Source organism: Rhinolophus sinicus, chromosome 16 (assembly GCF_057876585.1).
Source record: "Rhinolophus sinicus isolate RSI-liver-muscle chromosome 16, RSI-T2T, whole genome shotgun sequence".
NCBI lineage: Eukaryota > Metazoa > Chordata > Mammalia > Chiroptera > Rhinolophidae > Rhinolophus > Rhinolophus sinicus.
The window spans coordinates 100373597-100393184 of NC_142516.1; the positions used below are offsets into that span (position 1 = coordinate 100373597).

Genomic DNA, 19588 nt, shown 5'->3' on the forward strand with positions numbered 1-19588 from the left:
TCTTTTCAAGGAACTGACAAACCAAAGCCTGGCCCCTGGATAATTACTTTCATAAAACAGGAAGAATTATTGGAATTATACAGAACTTGAGATAGGCAAGAAAATAAAGATTCATAACAAGGTGAAAGACTAACCCCCAAAACAATTCAATGATTTGAAACATGTGATGATTTTTCAGGAAGGTTTTGGTTTGCCTCAGTGAATTCAATAACTGGGGCTAATACCTCAGAAATGATCATAACTACTGACTTTCTCCCACTAACTAGGGGAAGAATGAACATCTAACAGGATAAGTGTAACCTGTCTACACCCGCAAAAGAAAAATGTGCCCGTCTTGCTCAAGTGTCATTTTCATACCCAGACTCTGTTCCAGGCTTAGTAAGAGGAGCTCACTTCAGTCACAGCACAGATCATAGGTGCTCAGAGATGACTGCACTATTGATTATATTAAGTCATGCCTTTCAAAGAAACACAATCCTACCTCAGTTATCTTAAGAGCATATCACTGCTCATGCAGTCAATTCAAAACGACACGAAACTGCGGTTTTCCTAATTGTTTGGAAATGAGGGCCATCCTAAAAGCCCCTCTAAAAAAGCAGGCAAGTATTACACTCCCATGACCTAGCCTGGCTCTTGCATCATTCCCAAACCATCAGGAAATGACCTTTGCTTTATTTTGTGCAGTCACATCTCGGTATTGTTATGTCAGTAGTTCTTTTTTCTATAAAGATCCTTATTATTCTAACTCTCAGCGCAGTACTCCTTTTCTAGACTATATTTTTTAAGGAAAACATAAAATCATCTCTGATTTACATTTTTAAAGTAAATCATTATAAACTTCAAGCCCTTTATTATTAGTAGGGCCTCATTTCAATATCTCAAAGCGGACTGTGACACACCACTGCTGTGGCATATGATGGGTGTTTTCCTTCCATGCCAGAACATTGAGCTCTTCAAACAATACTGAGGGGGGCCAAAACAAAAAGGCAGGAGGGGCCCTCCCCTCCCGCATAGGGGAGCAACTGGGCCTGGGAGACAGAGCGGAGGGTGCAAATTCCTGGCATCACTTGTGTGGCCATGTTTCAGCTACTGAACTCTGAGCTTCAATTTTCACATCTGTGAAATGGGACTAAGAAAACCTAACTTGTAAGGTGACTATAAAAATAATAGATGCAAGTGCACACCAGGATCCCTCACACAGACGAGGTAATCAGTGGGGGTAGCTAGCAGTCCTTTGAAAGAGTTCGAGTGGTTTGCCTGGTCTTCAGAGAAGAATACGATAGACTTTATATTAGAATGCAGCGTTCCAGGTTCTTTGGGGTATCGCCGCTGATATTTAAGTGGTAGCCTCTGGTATGCTAGCACTAACTTGCTAAAGGCAATTTAAAAGACTTTGCTAGTGAGGTCACAGTAATAGGTTCAATTCCCTTTGCACCAGCTAACTGCTGCAAGGCTACAAATACATGCTTTGTACTAGCCCCACCGTCTCACAGTGTGGTGTCCTATTATTAGATGGAAAGTGGGGTGAAAGAGCCTTGGGTGAGTGAGTCAGCGTAAACCATCACCGCTAGAGAAAATACAGCTCAAAGTACATGCTCTGCTGTGAGGGTGGTGGCATTAACTTCCTTAGGAGGACCAGCCATCGGAGTTAACTTAAGAGGCAAGAAACACATACTGGAAGTAGCCTCAAAGCTCATTGAAAACCATCAAGGGGAGAAATGGCTCATCATTAGCGCTAAAAAAAAATTTTTTATTTATTTATTTTTGGTAGAAACCATCCACCCTTGCCCCCCTCCAATAGTTTAATGTTAATAGAGCAGCCAGGAGATCCTTTTAAAGTGAAAACTCAGATCTATAAACACTTCAACTTAATCTTTCTTCCCATTTCAGAGAGTCAGAGCAAAAGCACTCAAAACAGACAGGATCTCGTTCTGCTTCCTCCTCTAGGACTCCGCCACTCCTTACTCTCGCTGTCCCATCACCATGGCTGTCCTGCTGTCCCTTGGTATGCAGGAAGGCTGCAGGGACTTTGCACCTGCTGTTCCCTTTGCTTGGAGAACTTTCCTCCAAATATCTGCACTGCTCATTCCCTCTTTAGCTCCCTGCTCACGTGTCACCTTCTTAGGAAGGACTTCGCTGGCTATTCTGTCCTAAATTATTACATACCCTCCCTCTTCTCTTCCCCTCCTTTGTTTTTCTCTAAACGCTATGATTTGACATATTATACTATTATTTCTTGTTTGTCCTTCCTTTGTATATATAATCCATGAAGGCAGGAATTTTTCGTCTTTTTTTTTTATGGTTTTGCTTTCAATTTGTTTTACTCCCACTGCTGCATCCCTAGGGGCACAACAATCTGGCTAAAAGTAGATGCTCAATAAATTATCACGTGATGAGCGTGTGTCTCTGAAATCTAAGCATCTCTATTAATGAACTCCACAGAGCAAGTTGATTTATTCCCTGATCTGGGAGTGCATTGATGCAATGCACTCCTAGATAAACTTATTCAGGCTGGAAGCCATGCTGCTTTGAACCAAATCATCCATAGGAGCACCTGAAAACCAGTCCCCTGACCTCACAGAAGACTGAGTTCTTGCTTTAGAAAACATTCCAAGCCAACATTTTTTTTTTTTTTTTTTTTTTTTTTGCCATGCTTTATGGTATGGCTTGTAGTTCCTCTAAAAAAAACCTTTTTTCTCACATTAAAGCCATTCCAAAGCAGCTTTCTGAGAAAACTGTGGCTTTGTCGTGGGGACCACGTGAGGATGGAGTCCCCTTCCATCCAGGTGAGCATTTGGTTAAGCTTTCTTAAGCTCTTCCTCCTGTGGTTTCTTAACTCTGTGGATTAGCTCTCAGCCAGTAACACAAAACACCCATTCTCCATGCCTGTGTCAGGAGCACCCAGAACAAGCTATTTGCAGAAAGCTTCCTAGAATGTATTCAACACTCCTTCAATATTCAATTCTATCCTTGGACCAAGTGGCATCATCAGCAGACGTCTAATACATAGACCAACTTGCAAGCCCCCTACAGCTCCACGACATTACATTTTAATGCTCTGCCTTTAGATTGCACTTGAAGATCCTTATCCAAAAACAAAAAAACAAAAACAAAAAAACAAACCACAAAAAAACATTTGAAAGTAAAACCACACCTGAGAAATTTGTTTAAAAATTCAAAGTAAAAGTATTATTTCCTATGAAGAACAGCTATGTTTCCCCCTTTGGCATAAAAATTACATCACAGATTGAGTGTCCGTTTTCTGATCTCCCTGTCAGAAAACCCAGAGTGACATTTTAATCATAATCACAATGCTAACCCTCACAGATGACACACTTGTATTCTTCTCCTCCCCTTCACCCCTAGTTTCTGATTTTCTATTTTTCATTTATCATTTCACTGCCAAGGTTTCTCGTAACTCACCTCAAAGCCACTGTGGGAGCATACAGTAACTGCCACCATTGAGTCAACATCCATGAATGAACTCAACCTGTTTCTAATCAACGGCTTGTAGGTTAACTACAACAGGAGACACTTAGGAGGTACGCTGGGAAAGATATTAGAATGAATCATCAAGTGAAATAATAAGTCTTCTCTGGAAATTTGAAAGAAAAGTCTTGTGTGGCTTCCTTCCCCAGGTGCTGGATGGGGACGGAAAAGATCAAATGACTCAGAAGGTTCTTTACACCTGTGATTCCGGAGCAATCTGACATGATAGTGGACAACCAGCGGTCACTCAGGCACTACCAACTATTCTAAAATAAAATGATTTAAAGGTCCTCAACCAGGCCTCACAGTCAGCTGGGATTTAGTACCATCGATCACACCGGTAAGAGAGGCTTCAAAAGCGTCACTGGCCAGACCCCAGTGAGGCCTGTGCCCACTGGGCTGTTGTAACAATGCCTGAACACAGGAGAACCCCAATCGCTTCCAAACATAAATAATTCAGGACTCCCTAGCTTCTAAGTCTCCAAAGGTAACACTACCTTATGTAAATAATCAGCCAGCCAGAACGCCTCTTCTTCAGAAGTTATCTTATCTTTAGGCAACTCAAAAATCATTCATATTGTGCTGATTCAATAACTGCATCCTGCATTCATATTTATCACCTTGTTTGTCTTCATAATACCCACCCACGTCACCCCACAGAAGATGCCATCTCAGCGTTAAAAAGCTAAGCTGCTGGAAGCCCATGGGCGTTCTCCAGCAGTAACCCAGCATGGTTCCCCAGCTCACCAGCCTTGCGGTCATCCCACTAGCTTACGTGCCAATACATGGCTTCTTTCTATTTCCAGGTTTTAGCTTAGAAGAACATATAGAGAAATTACATATTTCTTTTACCCTTTCCTATGTGTCTCCTGGTATTTTCTATTGTTGAGTTTCTGTTTACATTAGAAAGAAGTCCAAGACAGAATCTGTTCCTGTTATTTGAAGGGTCTGTGAATCCATCTATAAGCACACTTCGGGAGGAAGCCTGGAACGTCTCCCCAACTCGGTTATTCAGTTCGTAGTAGGCGACTGAGCACCAGTGCTGCGGCTCCTCGTAGCAAACCGGCCGGAAGTCTGCAAGAGAACGAACCAGACAGCACATCACTACCGTCGGGCCTGGGCTGCGCATCTCCTGATTGCATCGGGACACTTAGATTAATGCTGTTAAGCAGGAAGTTGGCTGCAAGACCAAGTTCGCTGCTTTGCCATCATTTCAAAGCTGTTACTTTCGTGGAAACTTTGTGGTGAGCTTATCCGGGTAACGCCCCTTTGATAGAGGCCACAGGCCTAGTGACTCACCCTATATATGTAGAGTTTGTACATCTATAAATTTATGAGTATTGAGGGGGTCGGGCAAACAATGCTATGAACAGATCTGTGTACACTTCATCACCCCTAAAGGAACCACAGATAAAAGGAAGTTGGCAGGTCACCTCACCTCTCCACGTGAAAGCTAGAATATTACTGCCACTGTGCCAAACTGAATCCTTGTAGCAAAAGTACCGTTTTCTAAGAACCTACTGACTCACCCATGTGTTCCTTTATGCACAAAATACAAATTTAGAAAACAAATTAGGGGGTTATTTGATTGACAAAAGGCTCTTAACTTATGAAAGAATTCACTCTGGGATACTTTAAGTATACTGTAAACCCCTCTGGACCCCCACCCCCACTCGGTGTGGTTCCTGGAACTGCAGCCATGCATCGCTGGGAGCTTGTCAGGAACGCAGCTTCTTCCCAGCCCCAGATCGACTGGATCAAAATCTGCATTTATATGAATTGCCACATGGTTTGTATGAACATTAAAGTGAAGCAGTATTTTTCTAGCCTGTTGTCAGATACAAATAATATTTCGTAAAGACCCTGTTTACATCTATTTCGAAGAGCTTCCCCTACAAGCCAAATGAAAGACACCCCTCTAAATCGACAGTGAAAACACAAGTGGGACAACATCGCTAACTTCTTAAATAATTCAGTTCCACACGAAACATCAAGAACTACAAAATTCTAAATGTTAGGTTAAAACAAAAAATTAACGTATTCTAGTTACCAGGATGATAAAACATTTACTCTACGGTACTGAGGAATGCTGGAGTTAAAATGCAAAGCCATGCTGTCTGTCCCTTAAAACGCTTGCGAAAGAGCAGGCTAGCACATTTTGTTTCGGTTTGGTTTTGATTTGTTTTGTTTCAGGGTAATAGGAAATACTCTTGGAAAATAGCTACATTTAGCTGTTCTTCTGCAAAGTTACCTCCATTATGCATTGATAGCACTAAATGACTATCAGCTGTGGCTGCTACAGGTCGGCCATTCTGGGTCCCTGGGGCTTCTGTGGCATGATAAGGCGGGGGTGGTGTGTCAACTAAAAGAAAGCAGTAAAACAAAGGCATGTCAAACTGATAAAACTACACAAAGACACTCTGATCCAATCTTTTTGGCCATTAAACTCCTGGGTTTGGTGGACAGTGTTTTTGCTAGAGACCAGTAACATAATAAGTAAGTATTATGAAGTGACATAGAGTGTCCTACAGGAGAAGTGGGTTGTCCTAAGCTCCTCACTAAAGGGTTGATTAGTTTTCCCTGTGACTTATAAATTATTATTGAGTTCAAATGGCTTCAGGATAAGATTTTCAAATCTAGGAGCTCTTCTCCTAGCTTTTCTCAAGAGCAGAAGAGTCTGTCATCTGGCTTTCAAAACAGAGAAAGCTAAACCTTCTTTGAAATGAGCTGAATTTTCAGTTCCTCTGTTGCCATGGACTGTATAATACAATGGCCACAGGGATGTTCTGTCTCTGAGATGGTTGAAAACGTGCCCCCAAAATACAGAACAGCTGAAACCTGGTTATAACCTTGAGCCCAAGGCATGCTGAGCAGGGCTCTTCTCCCCAGATCTCAGTTGTATGATTAGATAGTGATCATGGTTAGAAAAATGGCATGTATTCAAGTACATAATATCTTATCAGAAATGAATTCGTAACACAATAAAAACTCCTGAGGCAGAAGGAAAGCTCTTTAGTGAGGACCTCAGAAGAACTGATTCTTTCTGTATACATTCCTAATGTCAGTTTGGCCTCATCATATTAGCAGTGGACTTCAACAGCATAAAAGCTTGAATCAGTCTGCCTTTGTTGACTTGTCCATTCAAGTAGTTCTCACACTCAAGTGTGCATAAAAATCGCCAGCGGAACTTGTGAAAAATGCAGATTCCTAGCCTCACCCCCAGAAATGCTGAGTCTATAGATCAGGGGTTGGATGTAGCCAGTATGTTTTAACAGGCACTGAGCTGGTCCGCTGACCACACCTCATAAGCATGGATAAGGCATTTCCATGTGAGAAAATGAACTATAACCCTGGTGAAAAAGATATAAAGCAAGGTGATCCTATTGCAGGTCCTGGAGTAAATCTATCTGTAAAATGAAGGGTCTGAATACAGAGTTACTATATGATCCAGCAGTTCAACTCCCAGGCATATTCCCAAAGGAATTAGAAGCAGGGACTCAGGTACTTGCACATCAATGTTCATAGCAGCATTACTCACAGTAGCCAAAAGGTGGAAACAACACACATATCCATAAACTAATAAATAGATTTTTTTAAATGTGGTATATCCATGTAATGGAATATTGTGCAGTTAAAAAAATGAAGTAACTGATAAGTGTTCCAACATGGATGAACTGGGAAAACACTGTGCTAAGTTAAATAAGCCAGACACAAGAGCACAAATATGGTATGATTCCATTTCCATGAGGTGCCTTAGAAGAGGCAGATTCATAGAGACAGAAAGTGGGTTAGAGGTTACCAGGGGCTGGAAGGAGGCAGGGAATGGGGAGCTATTGCTTAATGGGTAGAGTCTCTGGGGTGATGAAAAGAAATTGGAAATAGATAGTGGCGATGGTTGCCTAACACTGTGAATGTACTTAAAGGATGGTACACTTAAAAAAGATTAAAATGGCAAATTTTGTGTGATGTATATTTTACCACAACTTTATAAATGTAATATCATACACGAAAAGCCATGGAATTGCACACTTTAAATGGATGAATTGCATGACATGTGGATTATATTTCAATAAAGTTGTTTTAAAAAGGTTAAGACGCTGAACCAGTTAAACTCAAAAGTTCCTTCTAGTCCTTTTTGTCCATAGATCTGTTATTCAGGTTGGAATTTTGCTGTTAATCATTCAGAGAAGAATTATTTTCTTTGGAATTAAAAGGGCTGTTCCCACCATGAGAAACTAACCAACTTCTGCATAGTGATGGGATCTGTCTTTCATGGGAGGGGAGAGGGAAGAAAGCCACCAACCTGTTAGTTTAACCAGTCAGGAACACAACGTCAGTACAGAAAATCTTCATAGCACAAATGTGTTTTAAGTAAATACAGAGGGTGCCAAAAAAATGTATATACATTTTAAGAAAGGAAAAAACTGTATTAAAATTGTAATACTCAAGATATACTGATAACAAAAGATGACTACAAGTCACGTTTTACTTCTGCAATTACAAGAGATGCTCAAAGTGGTTACCATCAGCATAACTTTAATACAGTTTTTTCCTTTCTACAAATGTGTATACATTTTTTTGGCACCCTCTGTATGTATTGTGCGACATAATTATCCTCCTGTCCCTTAACTAGGGCTCTGTCCTCAAATGAGTTCTCTATTGTGTCCCTTTCTCAGTGAGTTCGGCCACTTGGAAGATTTCAACCATCTCCTCCGCTCTGTATGAACGACCCCTGGGCCACATCTCAGCCTTCATCCCACATCAAGTCCTGATAATTCTACCTTCTCAAATTCAACGCCTTCTTTCCATCCCCACATCCCTTCTTGAGTTCAAGTCCTTATAATGAATAGCCTGGACTGCTACAGCCTTTATCACACTTTGTTATTTATGATTGTTCTCAATAGTCATGGCCTCTGGAAGGTCAGAGACCACTGCTGGAATCGATCATCACTGTACCTTGAGCACTAGTACAGCGCCTGACACTTAGCAGGTGACCAGTCATTACTTACTGACTCAATAAAACCTGTATCTATGACTCTGAGCTCTACTCCCAAGTTCCAAATGCCTGTGTAATCACCTAATGAGCACCTTCCGCATTTTAGGCTCTGTGCTAGACATACAAGAGAAGACAACTGACAGCTGAATGGAGAAAGCAGACACAAGAAATTACATAATAGTGTGGTAAGTTTAACAGTAGATGTATATGTAAAGTAGTAGATGTACTGCTGAGGGGGCAAAAGGAAGAACTGAATTAACTCTAAAAGAAAGGGGCACCTCCTTCTTTGTCTTCCCACATTTTACGAATTGAGGACAGGGACGATTTTTATTAATCTTTTAATTTTCCTTTCAGCACCCTAAGGCAATGCTTGCATGTAGTGAGAGTTCAATGAATATCTGTTAAACAAGTGACTATATGAAGAAATGAATGAGGCAGATCACCAAATGCATGTCTGCATGCTTTCAGGAACCTGATAGCTCAGGATATTCTTTATCTCACCCCCATGAGGTACACAGAATCTTTTTTTCATTCTCTAACTTATATCCACTTTATACGTGTGGTGTTCCATGCATTTATCACAATGGGCTTGGTTCGCCCTCTCCCTTCCACACACTTTTTCAGTTCAGCAAGTCTGGATTGTCTAGGTCTACCCTCAAGAAGCCGTGCTGGCTTCCCATAGCGAAAACGGGGAACGCACAGGCTGGAGCTGGGGCCTCCCTCTGCCCCACGGACACACACGCACACATCTTTGGTTGGTAGGGGCTCCCTTTGATTGTTGAAAGAGGCAGCCAAAGAAAAGGCCTCGCATTGATCCTTCACACTGCTTGCTCTCGGGCCACATCTTCCTGCTCGGCTTAGAGAAGTCTTTTATATAATAGTATTGCTACTGCCTTTAAAAAAAAAAAAAATCCCTGGAAATTCCCAGGATGGATGCTGTTCAAATCCATTTCGTTTTTGAGAGCTTCTAGAGGATCAGAACCAGAAAGCAAAGCAAAGACATGGGGCTCCAGAGCACGGCTCCAGAGTGGGTCTAGCCCTGTTCATCTCAGGCTGGGCAGGGTCCAGGGGACCACAGGAGCTTGCCGCGTGAACTCTAAAGCCCTATATGAACGTAAGGTACAGTGTTCCTAATCATGATGGTCACACCATAGATAACTGTGCTGTGTTCCACGTGGGCCGACAGCTCGTACTGACCTGAGTGCTGATAGGGGCTCTCTGGCGCAGAAGGGCTTCCTGGGGAATGAGGGTAGCTGGCTGTGCACGGGGACTGCGGGAACGCTTGCCCTGGTGAGGGAGGGAAGGCAGAGCACGGAGGCTGCTGGAAAGAATCAGGGTAGGTGGCGTTGTGCGGCATGAGTGGCTCACTGTGGAGGGAGGCACTGCGGAACTTGGCCAGAAGGCTGAGCTGAGGGTTATATTCGCTGTGTCTTGGCACCAGTACAGGTGGCAGCACTAGAACGAGAAAGGGAAGAGCAGGTTAGCTGTGAATGTTGGCTCGTTGGCATAAAACAGTGGAAACTTGCTGGGTTTTGTCTGTCCATTTTCGATGATAAAACTCCCTTTTTCCTTTGGGACGTGCGGCTTCACCATTCTTTGCGCTGATTGTGAAATGGTCAATTAAGGTCTTACCATCTCTTCCCAAAAAGTGAGCTTATGTATGAAGCTAAGACAATGGTTTCAGTCCTTGCAGCCTGAATCTTAAGCAGAATGTCACAATTAACAAAAAACTTACAGGAGAAGCATTCTGATGTCAGCACTCTAATGAGAAAGTGCCTATTCATTCCTACCACAGAAATTACCAGAGCTGCCCTATACCTTTCTGATGACCTAATAGCTCACGTCTTCCTTTGATTCTGCCAATAAAGTGTTTAGGTTTTTTTAAAGGCAAAATAGGTTTCAATAAAACCCTAAGTGATGCCCAAAATATTTTTCCTTCAGATACCATGATGAATTATTTAGATGACCAAACTAAATTTTTGGCTCAGTAATATTGCTAAAGCAAAAATATTCTTTGGGGTAGCTGGTTAGCTCAGTTGGTTAGAGCATGGTGCTGATAACACGAAGGTTGCTGGTTTAATCCCCGCATGGGCCACTGTAAGCTGCGCCCTCCTTACAAAAAAAAAAGCAAAAAGCAAAAACATTCTACCTGTCTTTACCAGAAAGATTTAAAGGCAACTAAAGATTATTAAGTAAAAGATAAACAGTGAGGAATAATAAAAGTGAATAAATAAAAGGTAAGCAGTAATAGAGAACGTATAAATAAAGCCTGTTCATTTTATTGTGTTCCTTCTGGGTTTCACAGTTTAAAAAGAACACGAGTTTTCTGGATCATAATTCTATACAAAAACTTAGGAATCGATGCGCTTCTCAAGGTCAAGCATTGTCCAGACATTCGTAGCTTCTACTCTCTTCTAATGTGTCACAATGCCTGGCGGAAAGAAGGTATTCCATAAGTGTTGTTGAGGTGCAACCTATGACGAATGTAAGTGCAGACAGAGATGCAAAGAAAACAGGAGGAGGAAGTGATCAAAGAAATAGCTGAAGAATATTTCCCAGAACTATAGAAGGATCTATGTCATCAGATTGAAGAGAGCCAGAGTGCACAATCCAATTAATGAAAGAAGATCCAAACCTAGTCATACCATCTTGAATTTCAAACATCAGGACAACTGGAATATTCTAAAGGCTCCCAGCGGATCACCTCAAAGTCACCTACAAAGAAATGAGAATCGAACAGACTTACGACTTTCCATCACCAATGCTGGAAGCTAGAATGCAATGGACCAGTGCTCTTCTAAGGGAAAATAATTCTTATCCCCAAATCCCACAATGGAGACCAATAGAATTGCCAAAAAATAATATAAACTATAAGCCAAAATACAAATATTAAGGTTTGAGAAGAGGAAGAAAGCAATATAAATTAGCTAAATCCTCATCTTTTATGTTAGTCAATGAAATTATCTAAAGGTGATATAAATTTGGAAATGGATGTACAAGCATATTATCTAGAGTTACCTCCGTGATTTTTAGTAATAATAAAGGGAACTAGGACAAGGACAAAGCAAGAATAATTAAAAGAGGTTGTTCCTGGAGACGGATAAGGTAGCTCTTGTTTTCAATCACACTATTGATTTCTTAACACATGCAAGTACTGATAAAAAAATTTCATAAAAAGTTATGAAGTAAACAGACAGCAATAATAAACAGACAACAATAATATCAACCACAAAGTCTACCATTTACCTACCATAATACAGTTGTCTCTTTCTTAACAAGCAAAAATTTTCAGTTCTACATGTAGAAAATAAACTCAAAACAGGTAAATGAAAAGTTTCAAACAAAACCACGACAAGGGAGAGTAGCAGAGAAACAAATGATTTCTTCCTCCTTTAAGAATATACTGCCTATGACGTTAGAGAATAAACACTCAACATGCAAAACTGACCTGGACAATAAGCCTCTGAATTTCCTTTTATGTATCCTATGAATATGCAGGAATAAAAAGATGAGTTGCCTCATGAATAGTCTGAAAGTGAGGGGCTGACTGTAAATGATACATGGCTTCTTTTCAATAACACTTCATCACAATGTTAATAAAGTTCAAATAAACAATCATTTTCCTTTTTTTGGATGAACAGGAATTTGAATAATCTCTGTGTCTTCAGTTTTGATATGAGATAGCTACAGTGTATTCCTACCACTGATAAACATGATGCTGCACACCCTCCTGAATGCAGACTTCTATTTCTTCTGCATTCTGCAGAACTGAGGCACCAAAGAAGGGAAAGAATATGTTTTTCGTTATTGAGACAAAGTTGATAATAATATATTTTTACCATCTGGGTAAAACCAAAGGCAATGAGTATTTGTAAAGAAAACTGATGGTATCTTCCTGGTAGTAATTTGGCCAGACTGACTCAGTTACCTTAGATCTGCACTGATCATACTTTTAAATCCTTTTGCTAGAAACATAGCTATCTTAGTCCATTTGGGCTGCCATAACAGAAACACCTGAGACTGGGTAGCTTATAAACAACAGGAATGTGTTTCTCACAGTCCTGGATGCTGGGAAGCCTGAGGTGAGGGTGATGCATGGTGGGGTTTTGGTGGGAGCCCTCATCCGGGTTGAAGATTCCCATCTTCTCACTGTGTCCTCACATGGTGGACGGTGGATGGTGGATGGGCCAGGCAGCCCTATGGGGTCTCTTTGTAAGGACACTAATCCCATTCATAAGGGTCTGGCCTAATGACCTAATCACCTCCCAAAGGCCCCGCCTCCTAATAACATCACCTTAGGCATTAGGTTTTCAACACATGTATTTTGGGAGGACACAGGCATTTAATCTATAGGAGTAACTACCCCTAATTACTAAATTCTGTTTCCACATCTCACCTGCTGCTTGCAGATATGACTCAGTGAGCTTACAGACATTTATTCAGTTGTATGCCTCCTTTTAAAAACCACACTACCTTAATAGATAAGTGTTACATAGGGGAAAATAGTGGAAGGAGTTACTGCGTATATGTGTGGGTGAAAGACAGAGCTGAAGAAAGCTTCTGTATTTCTCAAATATCATGTGGTTTTGATAGAATATGAGGATTTTGCATAAATGAGAAATTACACTCCTGATATCACCTTCAGTCACGTGGAGTGAAACCATTATGTGCCACAAAAACATTTGTGCACAGCTTCTACCAGACCTGTATCACACAGAGTGTCCTGAAGACAGGTGACACTTCACCAACTGTTGGGTGCCAGTCTATGACAGTACAAGTATTGAAACTGAGAATTAATGGTTAGAAACTTTAACAGAAATTTGACAGCGTAATTTTATATCTGTTGAAATTAATAACAAAAAAAGAAATGTATTTTGCAAGTCTTTTTAAAATTTCATTTGCCTAGTAAAAGTATCAATTTTTGAAGGATTGGAGATTTAAAAAATAAAGCTGGTCCTTCACAGATAGTTTGAGAAGGACTGAAATATATTACTTAAGTGGTTGTGGGTAAAAAGAAAATCAGAATGCCGCTTCCATGTTCCTAAAATGCGAGGTCAAAACGTGAGAGATTTCACAGGCAAAACATAAGCTTTACAATAACTGGGGACCCAGCAGACTTGCTTAACATTGACGTCTTCATTGTTCTCAAAATACAGAGGGTGCCAAAAAAATGTATGTGCATTTTTAAGAAAGGAAAACCTTATTAAAATTTTAATACTCAATATATGCCAACAAGTAAAGATGAATACAAGTCATGTGTATACATATTTTTGGGTACCCCTGGTATTTACTTTAAACATGGCCAAAAAAGTTACACATAAAATTCATTTTTCTATTAAAAAAGTCAAGTTAGGAATTTAAAAACCTGTGTGGCTTAAATATTATCTTAAAAATACAATCTTTACCCATCTTTCATTTTGGGAACCCAAACCTAAAATATAATGATATGAAATCTACCTGCCATACATAAAAACATTTACACTATCATTCCTAAAAGAATCTTACATAGTTTGAAAAACTAAAATATCAAATAATCCTTTACAATTAGGTTTTCAGGTGTTCAAAGGGAAACTCAGATACATTTTACAAGATACTTTTTACCACGTTACTACTCAGGAAGAGAGATGTGATTTCTTAATGAACACTTTTTTCGTTCGGTGTATTTTTTTTTTTTTGAATGCTTAATAGAACTCAAATCTTTACAACAACGAAAGAATCAAGTCGTTTCTGTCATAAACTCAGACACTAAAGACTTTTTTCTTTTTTTTTTAAGTATGAAAGACTGCCCAGAGAGAAGCAGGAAAGAAGGGAAGAAAGCAAAGACCTACACAATCTGGGGAAAATGTATCAGATTCACCAGGAAAGTGGGGCTTTCTCATCACAGTTTCGCACAGGGACTCAATCCCGGGATGAAGTAACTGAGAGGCACTCACACCCTGGCAGGTGACTTCCTAGACAACAGTTTTACAACACGATGGCTACATGGGAGCCTGAAAAGTTGCCCCGCTAAGCCTGTCATAGGCGGGCACGAAGCCCTGCTGGAAGGTTAACTGAAGCCTGGAGCCCTGCGGCAGGCTGCACTCCTACCACAGCCTGCACTCCTACCACAGCTGTTTCCTTAGAACCGTCTCAGTGGACGTGGCCATTTCCCTAGCTCCGGTTGGCCCTTAGGTCTCCTGGAATGAGGCCGATGGTCAACCAGGGAAGCTCCAATAACAACTGCATCCCTACAGCCGCAGCAACACACCATCCAAAGAGAAATGCAATCAAACTGCTACATACAGCCAGTGTGAAGGAATGAAGATCAATACCAGACTTCTCCAAAGGGGAGGCTGGGGGAACTGTATGTCTGTCTGCACATGCTTATGCACCTGGGAACGTGAAGAGTTTTAGGGCGTTACTTTCCTATATTTAAAGCCACATTGAAGAACAATGACCAATCGTCCTCCAACCTCCATTGCTTTCAGTCCTCGGAGGCTTTCCAGCAACTCTTTCACAGGCTGTTTTCAGACCCAAAAATGAGATGCTTCCATTTACCTGAGCTTGGGGAAAGTGACAGCCAAGAAACCTTGTCTATTTTAGTTCAGCTCAGTTCAGTGGAGTTGAGGGAGAGGAGTCAGGGAGGAGGATGCTGACTGTTCACAGTTAATCATATGAGGCCACATTGAGACCTTCAAAGGCCCCAGAACTGGAAAAGCATGATGATGATGATGACTCCCAAACACATCAAAATAAAACTGAAGTTTTCAAAAATCACACAGACCTTGCAAGTATACGGAAATGAAAATTCTTCTTTCCAGATTTTTCTGACTATAGAATTTGGGATTAGACCCTAAACATTGAACCTCCCCTCCCCACCCCTCTCTCTCTGGGGAGGCGTGCTTGTCTTGCTTGTACCCCATGACTCTCCATCAACTGGGACATACCTTGTTAACTTTTACAATAAACCGTGATATCGCGAAGAAAACTCACCTGGTGTCTCCACCCGGCGGTAGTGGTAGGGGTTAATGCACACCTCTTTCTGCTTGGAGCCGAAGGGGAACTCACAGCATTCCAGGGGCTTCAACTCATGGTGAGACTGGAGGTCAGGCCAACGCCACACTCGGCAATAAATAACGTGAGGCAAACCCTTGCGGTGGGATACCTGCAGCCGCCCGTCCAGGGACCGGGGAATCGTAACACATTTGCTGGGCTGCCCTGGACAGCTCAGGGCCCTCTCCAGCTCGTCCATGGCTCCTTTCTTCTTCTTTAGCTTCTTCACTAGAGAGTCTACTGCCTTCTCCGCCCACTTTTCCTCTTCATCTCCTTGCTTCCAGCCTAGCAGTCTCTTCACTGCTGGGCTGGTGAAGGAGAAGAGGGAGCTGATGGGGGTGCTGGAGTGCATAAGAGGTGGACAGCAGGCGTCCACTACACACAGCGACTGGACAGACAGCCCTTCACTGCCTGCAGGGCTTATGGGAAATGAGCGGCAGGTAACTCTCCAGGGATGTCATAGGTCCCCCTTTTCTTCTGGTAGTAACCGTGACTGTCTTGAGGTGGGAAGCGTGCTGACTTTCTCCTAAGCCCTGGAATGGACTGGCCAGCTCTGAAACACAAGACAAGACTTCAATCAGCTTACTCAGGATAATTTTCAGAAAAGGTTACAGTTGAACCTAAGGGAGAAAATATTCTTCAAGTGTTTTAGACTTGAAAACTCTTCCCTCTCCTTTATTCCCTAGACCCAAGTCTTAGTGTTTCTGCTTTCAAAATTTCTTTCAGATTTTGAGACTTTCCATTTCCACCAATATCTGAGGTACGGCCCACCTCTCCACTAACCTAGATTACTGCAACAACCTCTAAAGTAGCTTCTCTCTTCCAATTCTAATCTATTTACTCCCAAATACAACTTTTAACAGGTCATTCTCCTATTTAAGAAATTACAGTGTCTCCTTGGTTTCCCAAATACAAATTTCTCTGCCTCTGTCTCTAAGGCCTCCAAAATCTTTCCTCAACATACTCATGCTTTTTCCTCTCTCATTTATAGTTTGCATAAGTAATCCATCTTCATTGTAGAAAATACATATAAATGAAAAAAAATTAGGATCGCTAATGATCTCACCACTCATATGTTCTTCCAAACTACTTTATAGGATAGCGGTTCTCAATGTGTGACCCAAGGACGCCTGGAGTCCTGGAGTCCCTTTCATAGGGGCTGCAAGTTCCTCTCTTTCTCAACTACTTATCTGTGTGTGCTAGATTTTCCTCATGTACTTCAACCCAACAACATATCACAATAGATTGTATGCAGGAGTGAGTATGAGAATCCAAGTGCCATCTATCAAACCAGGCATCAAAGAAATTTGCAAAGACAGAAAACAATAACTCTTCTCACTGAATTTTTTGAAAAATACAGCTTTTTAAAGAAAAATATGTTCCTGTTAGTATATAATGGGTTTATTATTTTTTTTAATGAATCAAGAAATATTTTTATATTTCTCAGTCTTAGTTCCTAAAATCATAAAAATTGATAGATATAAGCCACATAAGCAAAGGTTCTTCGGAATGCTCAGTAATTCTTAAAAGTGGGGAGAGGTCGTAAGACCAAAGTTTAAGAACTTCTTTTGCAGAAGTTACACAAAGTCACATACATAAATGCGTACACAGAAAGTACTGCTGTCACATTTGTTATTCTGCCTGAAAATCCACTGAACTCTTCTTTGCCCTCTCGTCCCAAAGAGACATTCTTTCCTAGTTATTCAACAGTCCCATTTAAATTTCCTCAGGTAGAACTGCACTTCCTCTTTTGTGAAAATAGTTGGCTTAAACAAAATCCTCTCTTCCCAGATTTTAGAAACCAGCTACCTTATTAATGTTTAAAGTGGCTGTTGCTAACATTTGGAAGCAAGCTGACTCCTTTTCATATCTTGCAATCAGTCTAGCTCATAATCTCCAACTACTGCTTGTTTAATATACATTAAACATAATTTCCTCCTATGCTTCCCTAGAGGCAAAAACTGTATCTTTCTGAGTCCAATTATATAAACGTCTTTGAACAAAGGTGTTATATGCACCCCTGCTACATTGATCAAGACCAGGCACCTGATGCGAGGAGGAGGACAGCCTGGGTACACAAAAATTGATGACATTTAATACATATGAAGCAACACGTCATTTCATTTAGCATTACATAAAGGTAAACTATGGTGAAAAGGAGAGTTGAGGGCTTGATAGCTGTTCTTTTTTACTTGGCAGTTTGACTTACACTCAGTTTTATTTGGAAAGGTTGATTTTGTGGCTTAACAACCACGAATTAATAAAGTATAGCTAAGTCACTGTGTTCAAGTTCTGTTTACTTAATCTAGACAGGCTGCCTCAAAGCAATGGTTGCAGAGGGTTGGGAGCCTTAAAGAGGAGAAGTAGCATGACACAGAATCATCTAAATTCCAACAGCGCTTTGAATTCTGCTTAGTTTTACATGGGATTTGTTATTAGTAAATTGTAGCATAAATCTTCAAGCTTAGATCCGTGGTAGAAAAGGGCTTTTTATTAAAATGTTCAGCAATGTTAAACTAAATATACCTTTTAAAAACTTTGGCTCCAAGAAACAAAGAACAGTTCTCTAGAGTTTGTTGTTGTTTCATAGCTATGCAAATTGATTTATCGGAAGACAATGCTTTTGTAAAAATAACAAAATACACTATATGGCAGTGTAACTAACAAAGAAACAATAACTATTATTTCATTAAAACTTTTTATTCGGAAGTTATATATTCTGTGTGTGTATACATGTGCATGTGTCAAGGTCACAATGCAAAATTTATTTATTATTAGGAGTTACAACCAAAAAAAGTTTGAAAAGCACTACCCTAACCCATACAGTTCCTCAAACTGTGTCTGTTTGAGGTTCACCTCGATGAGTGACTTTCAGAGGCCGCCATCCCTCTGTCCCTTGAAGAAATCCCAACTACAGTTTACCTTTGAACAACAAGGGGATCAGGGGCACCAACCCCCATCCCCAGTCAAAAAATCTATAAACAAATCTTGATTCCTAAAAACTTAATAACCCTCAGTATCCACGGGCAATTGGTTCCAAGACATTCCAACCCCCACACGGATACCAAAATCCACGAATGATCAAGTCCCCTACCTAAAAAAATGGTATACATCAATACATACGGTTGGCCTTATGAATCAGAGAACTTCCAACCACAGATTGAAAACAGTACAGGTATTTATTGAAAAAAGTCAATATCCACATATCTATGGATATATGGACCTGCGCAATTCAAACCCATTTTACTCAAGGGTCAACTGTAGTCAAGAATCCAGGGTCTGAGAAACTTTGGCTCTGCAGTCTGATCTCACTGCCACATTTCAAATCTTTGTAAGTTTCACAATGGCTCCAAAACTATGATTTTATTGCCACAAGACACAGCTCTTGTCCCCATACACAGGAGGGAGCCCCAAGGAGTCAAATGTAGAATCTCAGAGTAACAGACACCAAATTCGTAATAGTGGCCTCTGGGTAGGGAAGGAAGAGAATAGAAAATAACAATAAAGATGACTGGTGGGTACACAGATGTTCAAAATATTATTCTCTACTCTGGTTTGTAGGTTTGATAATAGTTTAAATAGAGAAAATAAATGAATCAAAGATGGAATCTCACTATCACTAAGGTTTCAGGTTCTTATGTGTGTTAGTAGTCCCTATTTGGCCTAGGGAGCAGTTTAAGGTTCATAAAGGTGATTCCATTCTCATTCCTATGTTTTAGCTACTAGAACAAAGGGTGCTTGTTCACCTCCAGCTGGCCATCACTCTGCCATCAACTGTGCAGGCCCCACCCCGCCCAAGTTTGTTCAGTAGTATCAGCCTGGCTCAGACAGCTTTCCACTGTCAGATAAGTTAAACGCCCATAGACTATATGCTTTAACCTACCATGACATCCTGAAAACACCACTGCCCAGGCTCACCATAATAATTTAAAAAAAGCACTCTCAGAGATCATTAAAACTCAACTGTAGCAAAAATAGGAGGAAGGGATGTTGATATTGCTTGTAGTTACTCCATTCCTATACAAGTACAAAAATAGAACGAAACAAAATATATAGCAAGAGCTATGGAAG

The 19588-nt window shown here is 40.7% G+C and overlaps 1 protein-coding gene across 3 annotated transcripts in view; it reads right to left on the reverse strand.

Annotated features, from left to right (window-relative positions):
- The window catches only part of SMAD9 (SMAD family member 9), an 82015-nt gene that overhangs the window by 15777 nt on the left and 46650 nt on the right, over nucleotides 1-19588 (reverse strand). Inside the window, exons 3-6 of one of the 3 annotated variants that reach the window (XM_074330010.2) lie at nucleotides 15458-16070; nucleotides 9683-9940; nucleotides 5741-5851; nucleotides 4342-4563 (exon numbers count right to left, since the gene is read on the reverse strand). In XM_074330010.2, coding sequence (XP_074186111.1) covers nucleotides 4342-4563; nucleotides 5741-5851; nucleotides 9683-9940; nucleotides 15458-15869 — 1003 coding nt within the window. In that variant the 5' untranslated portion in view covers nucleotides 15870-16070. The remainder of the gene's footprint in view (nucleotides 1-4341; nucleotides 4564-5740; nucleotides 5852-9682; nucleotides 9941-15457; nucleotides 16071-19588) is intronic. The other 2 variants (XM_088793559.1, XM_088793560.1) reach the window with 2 other exon arrangements.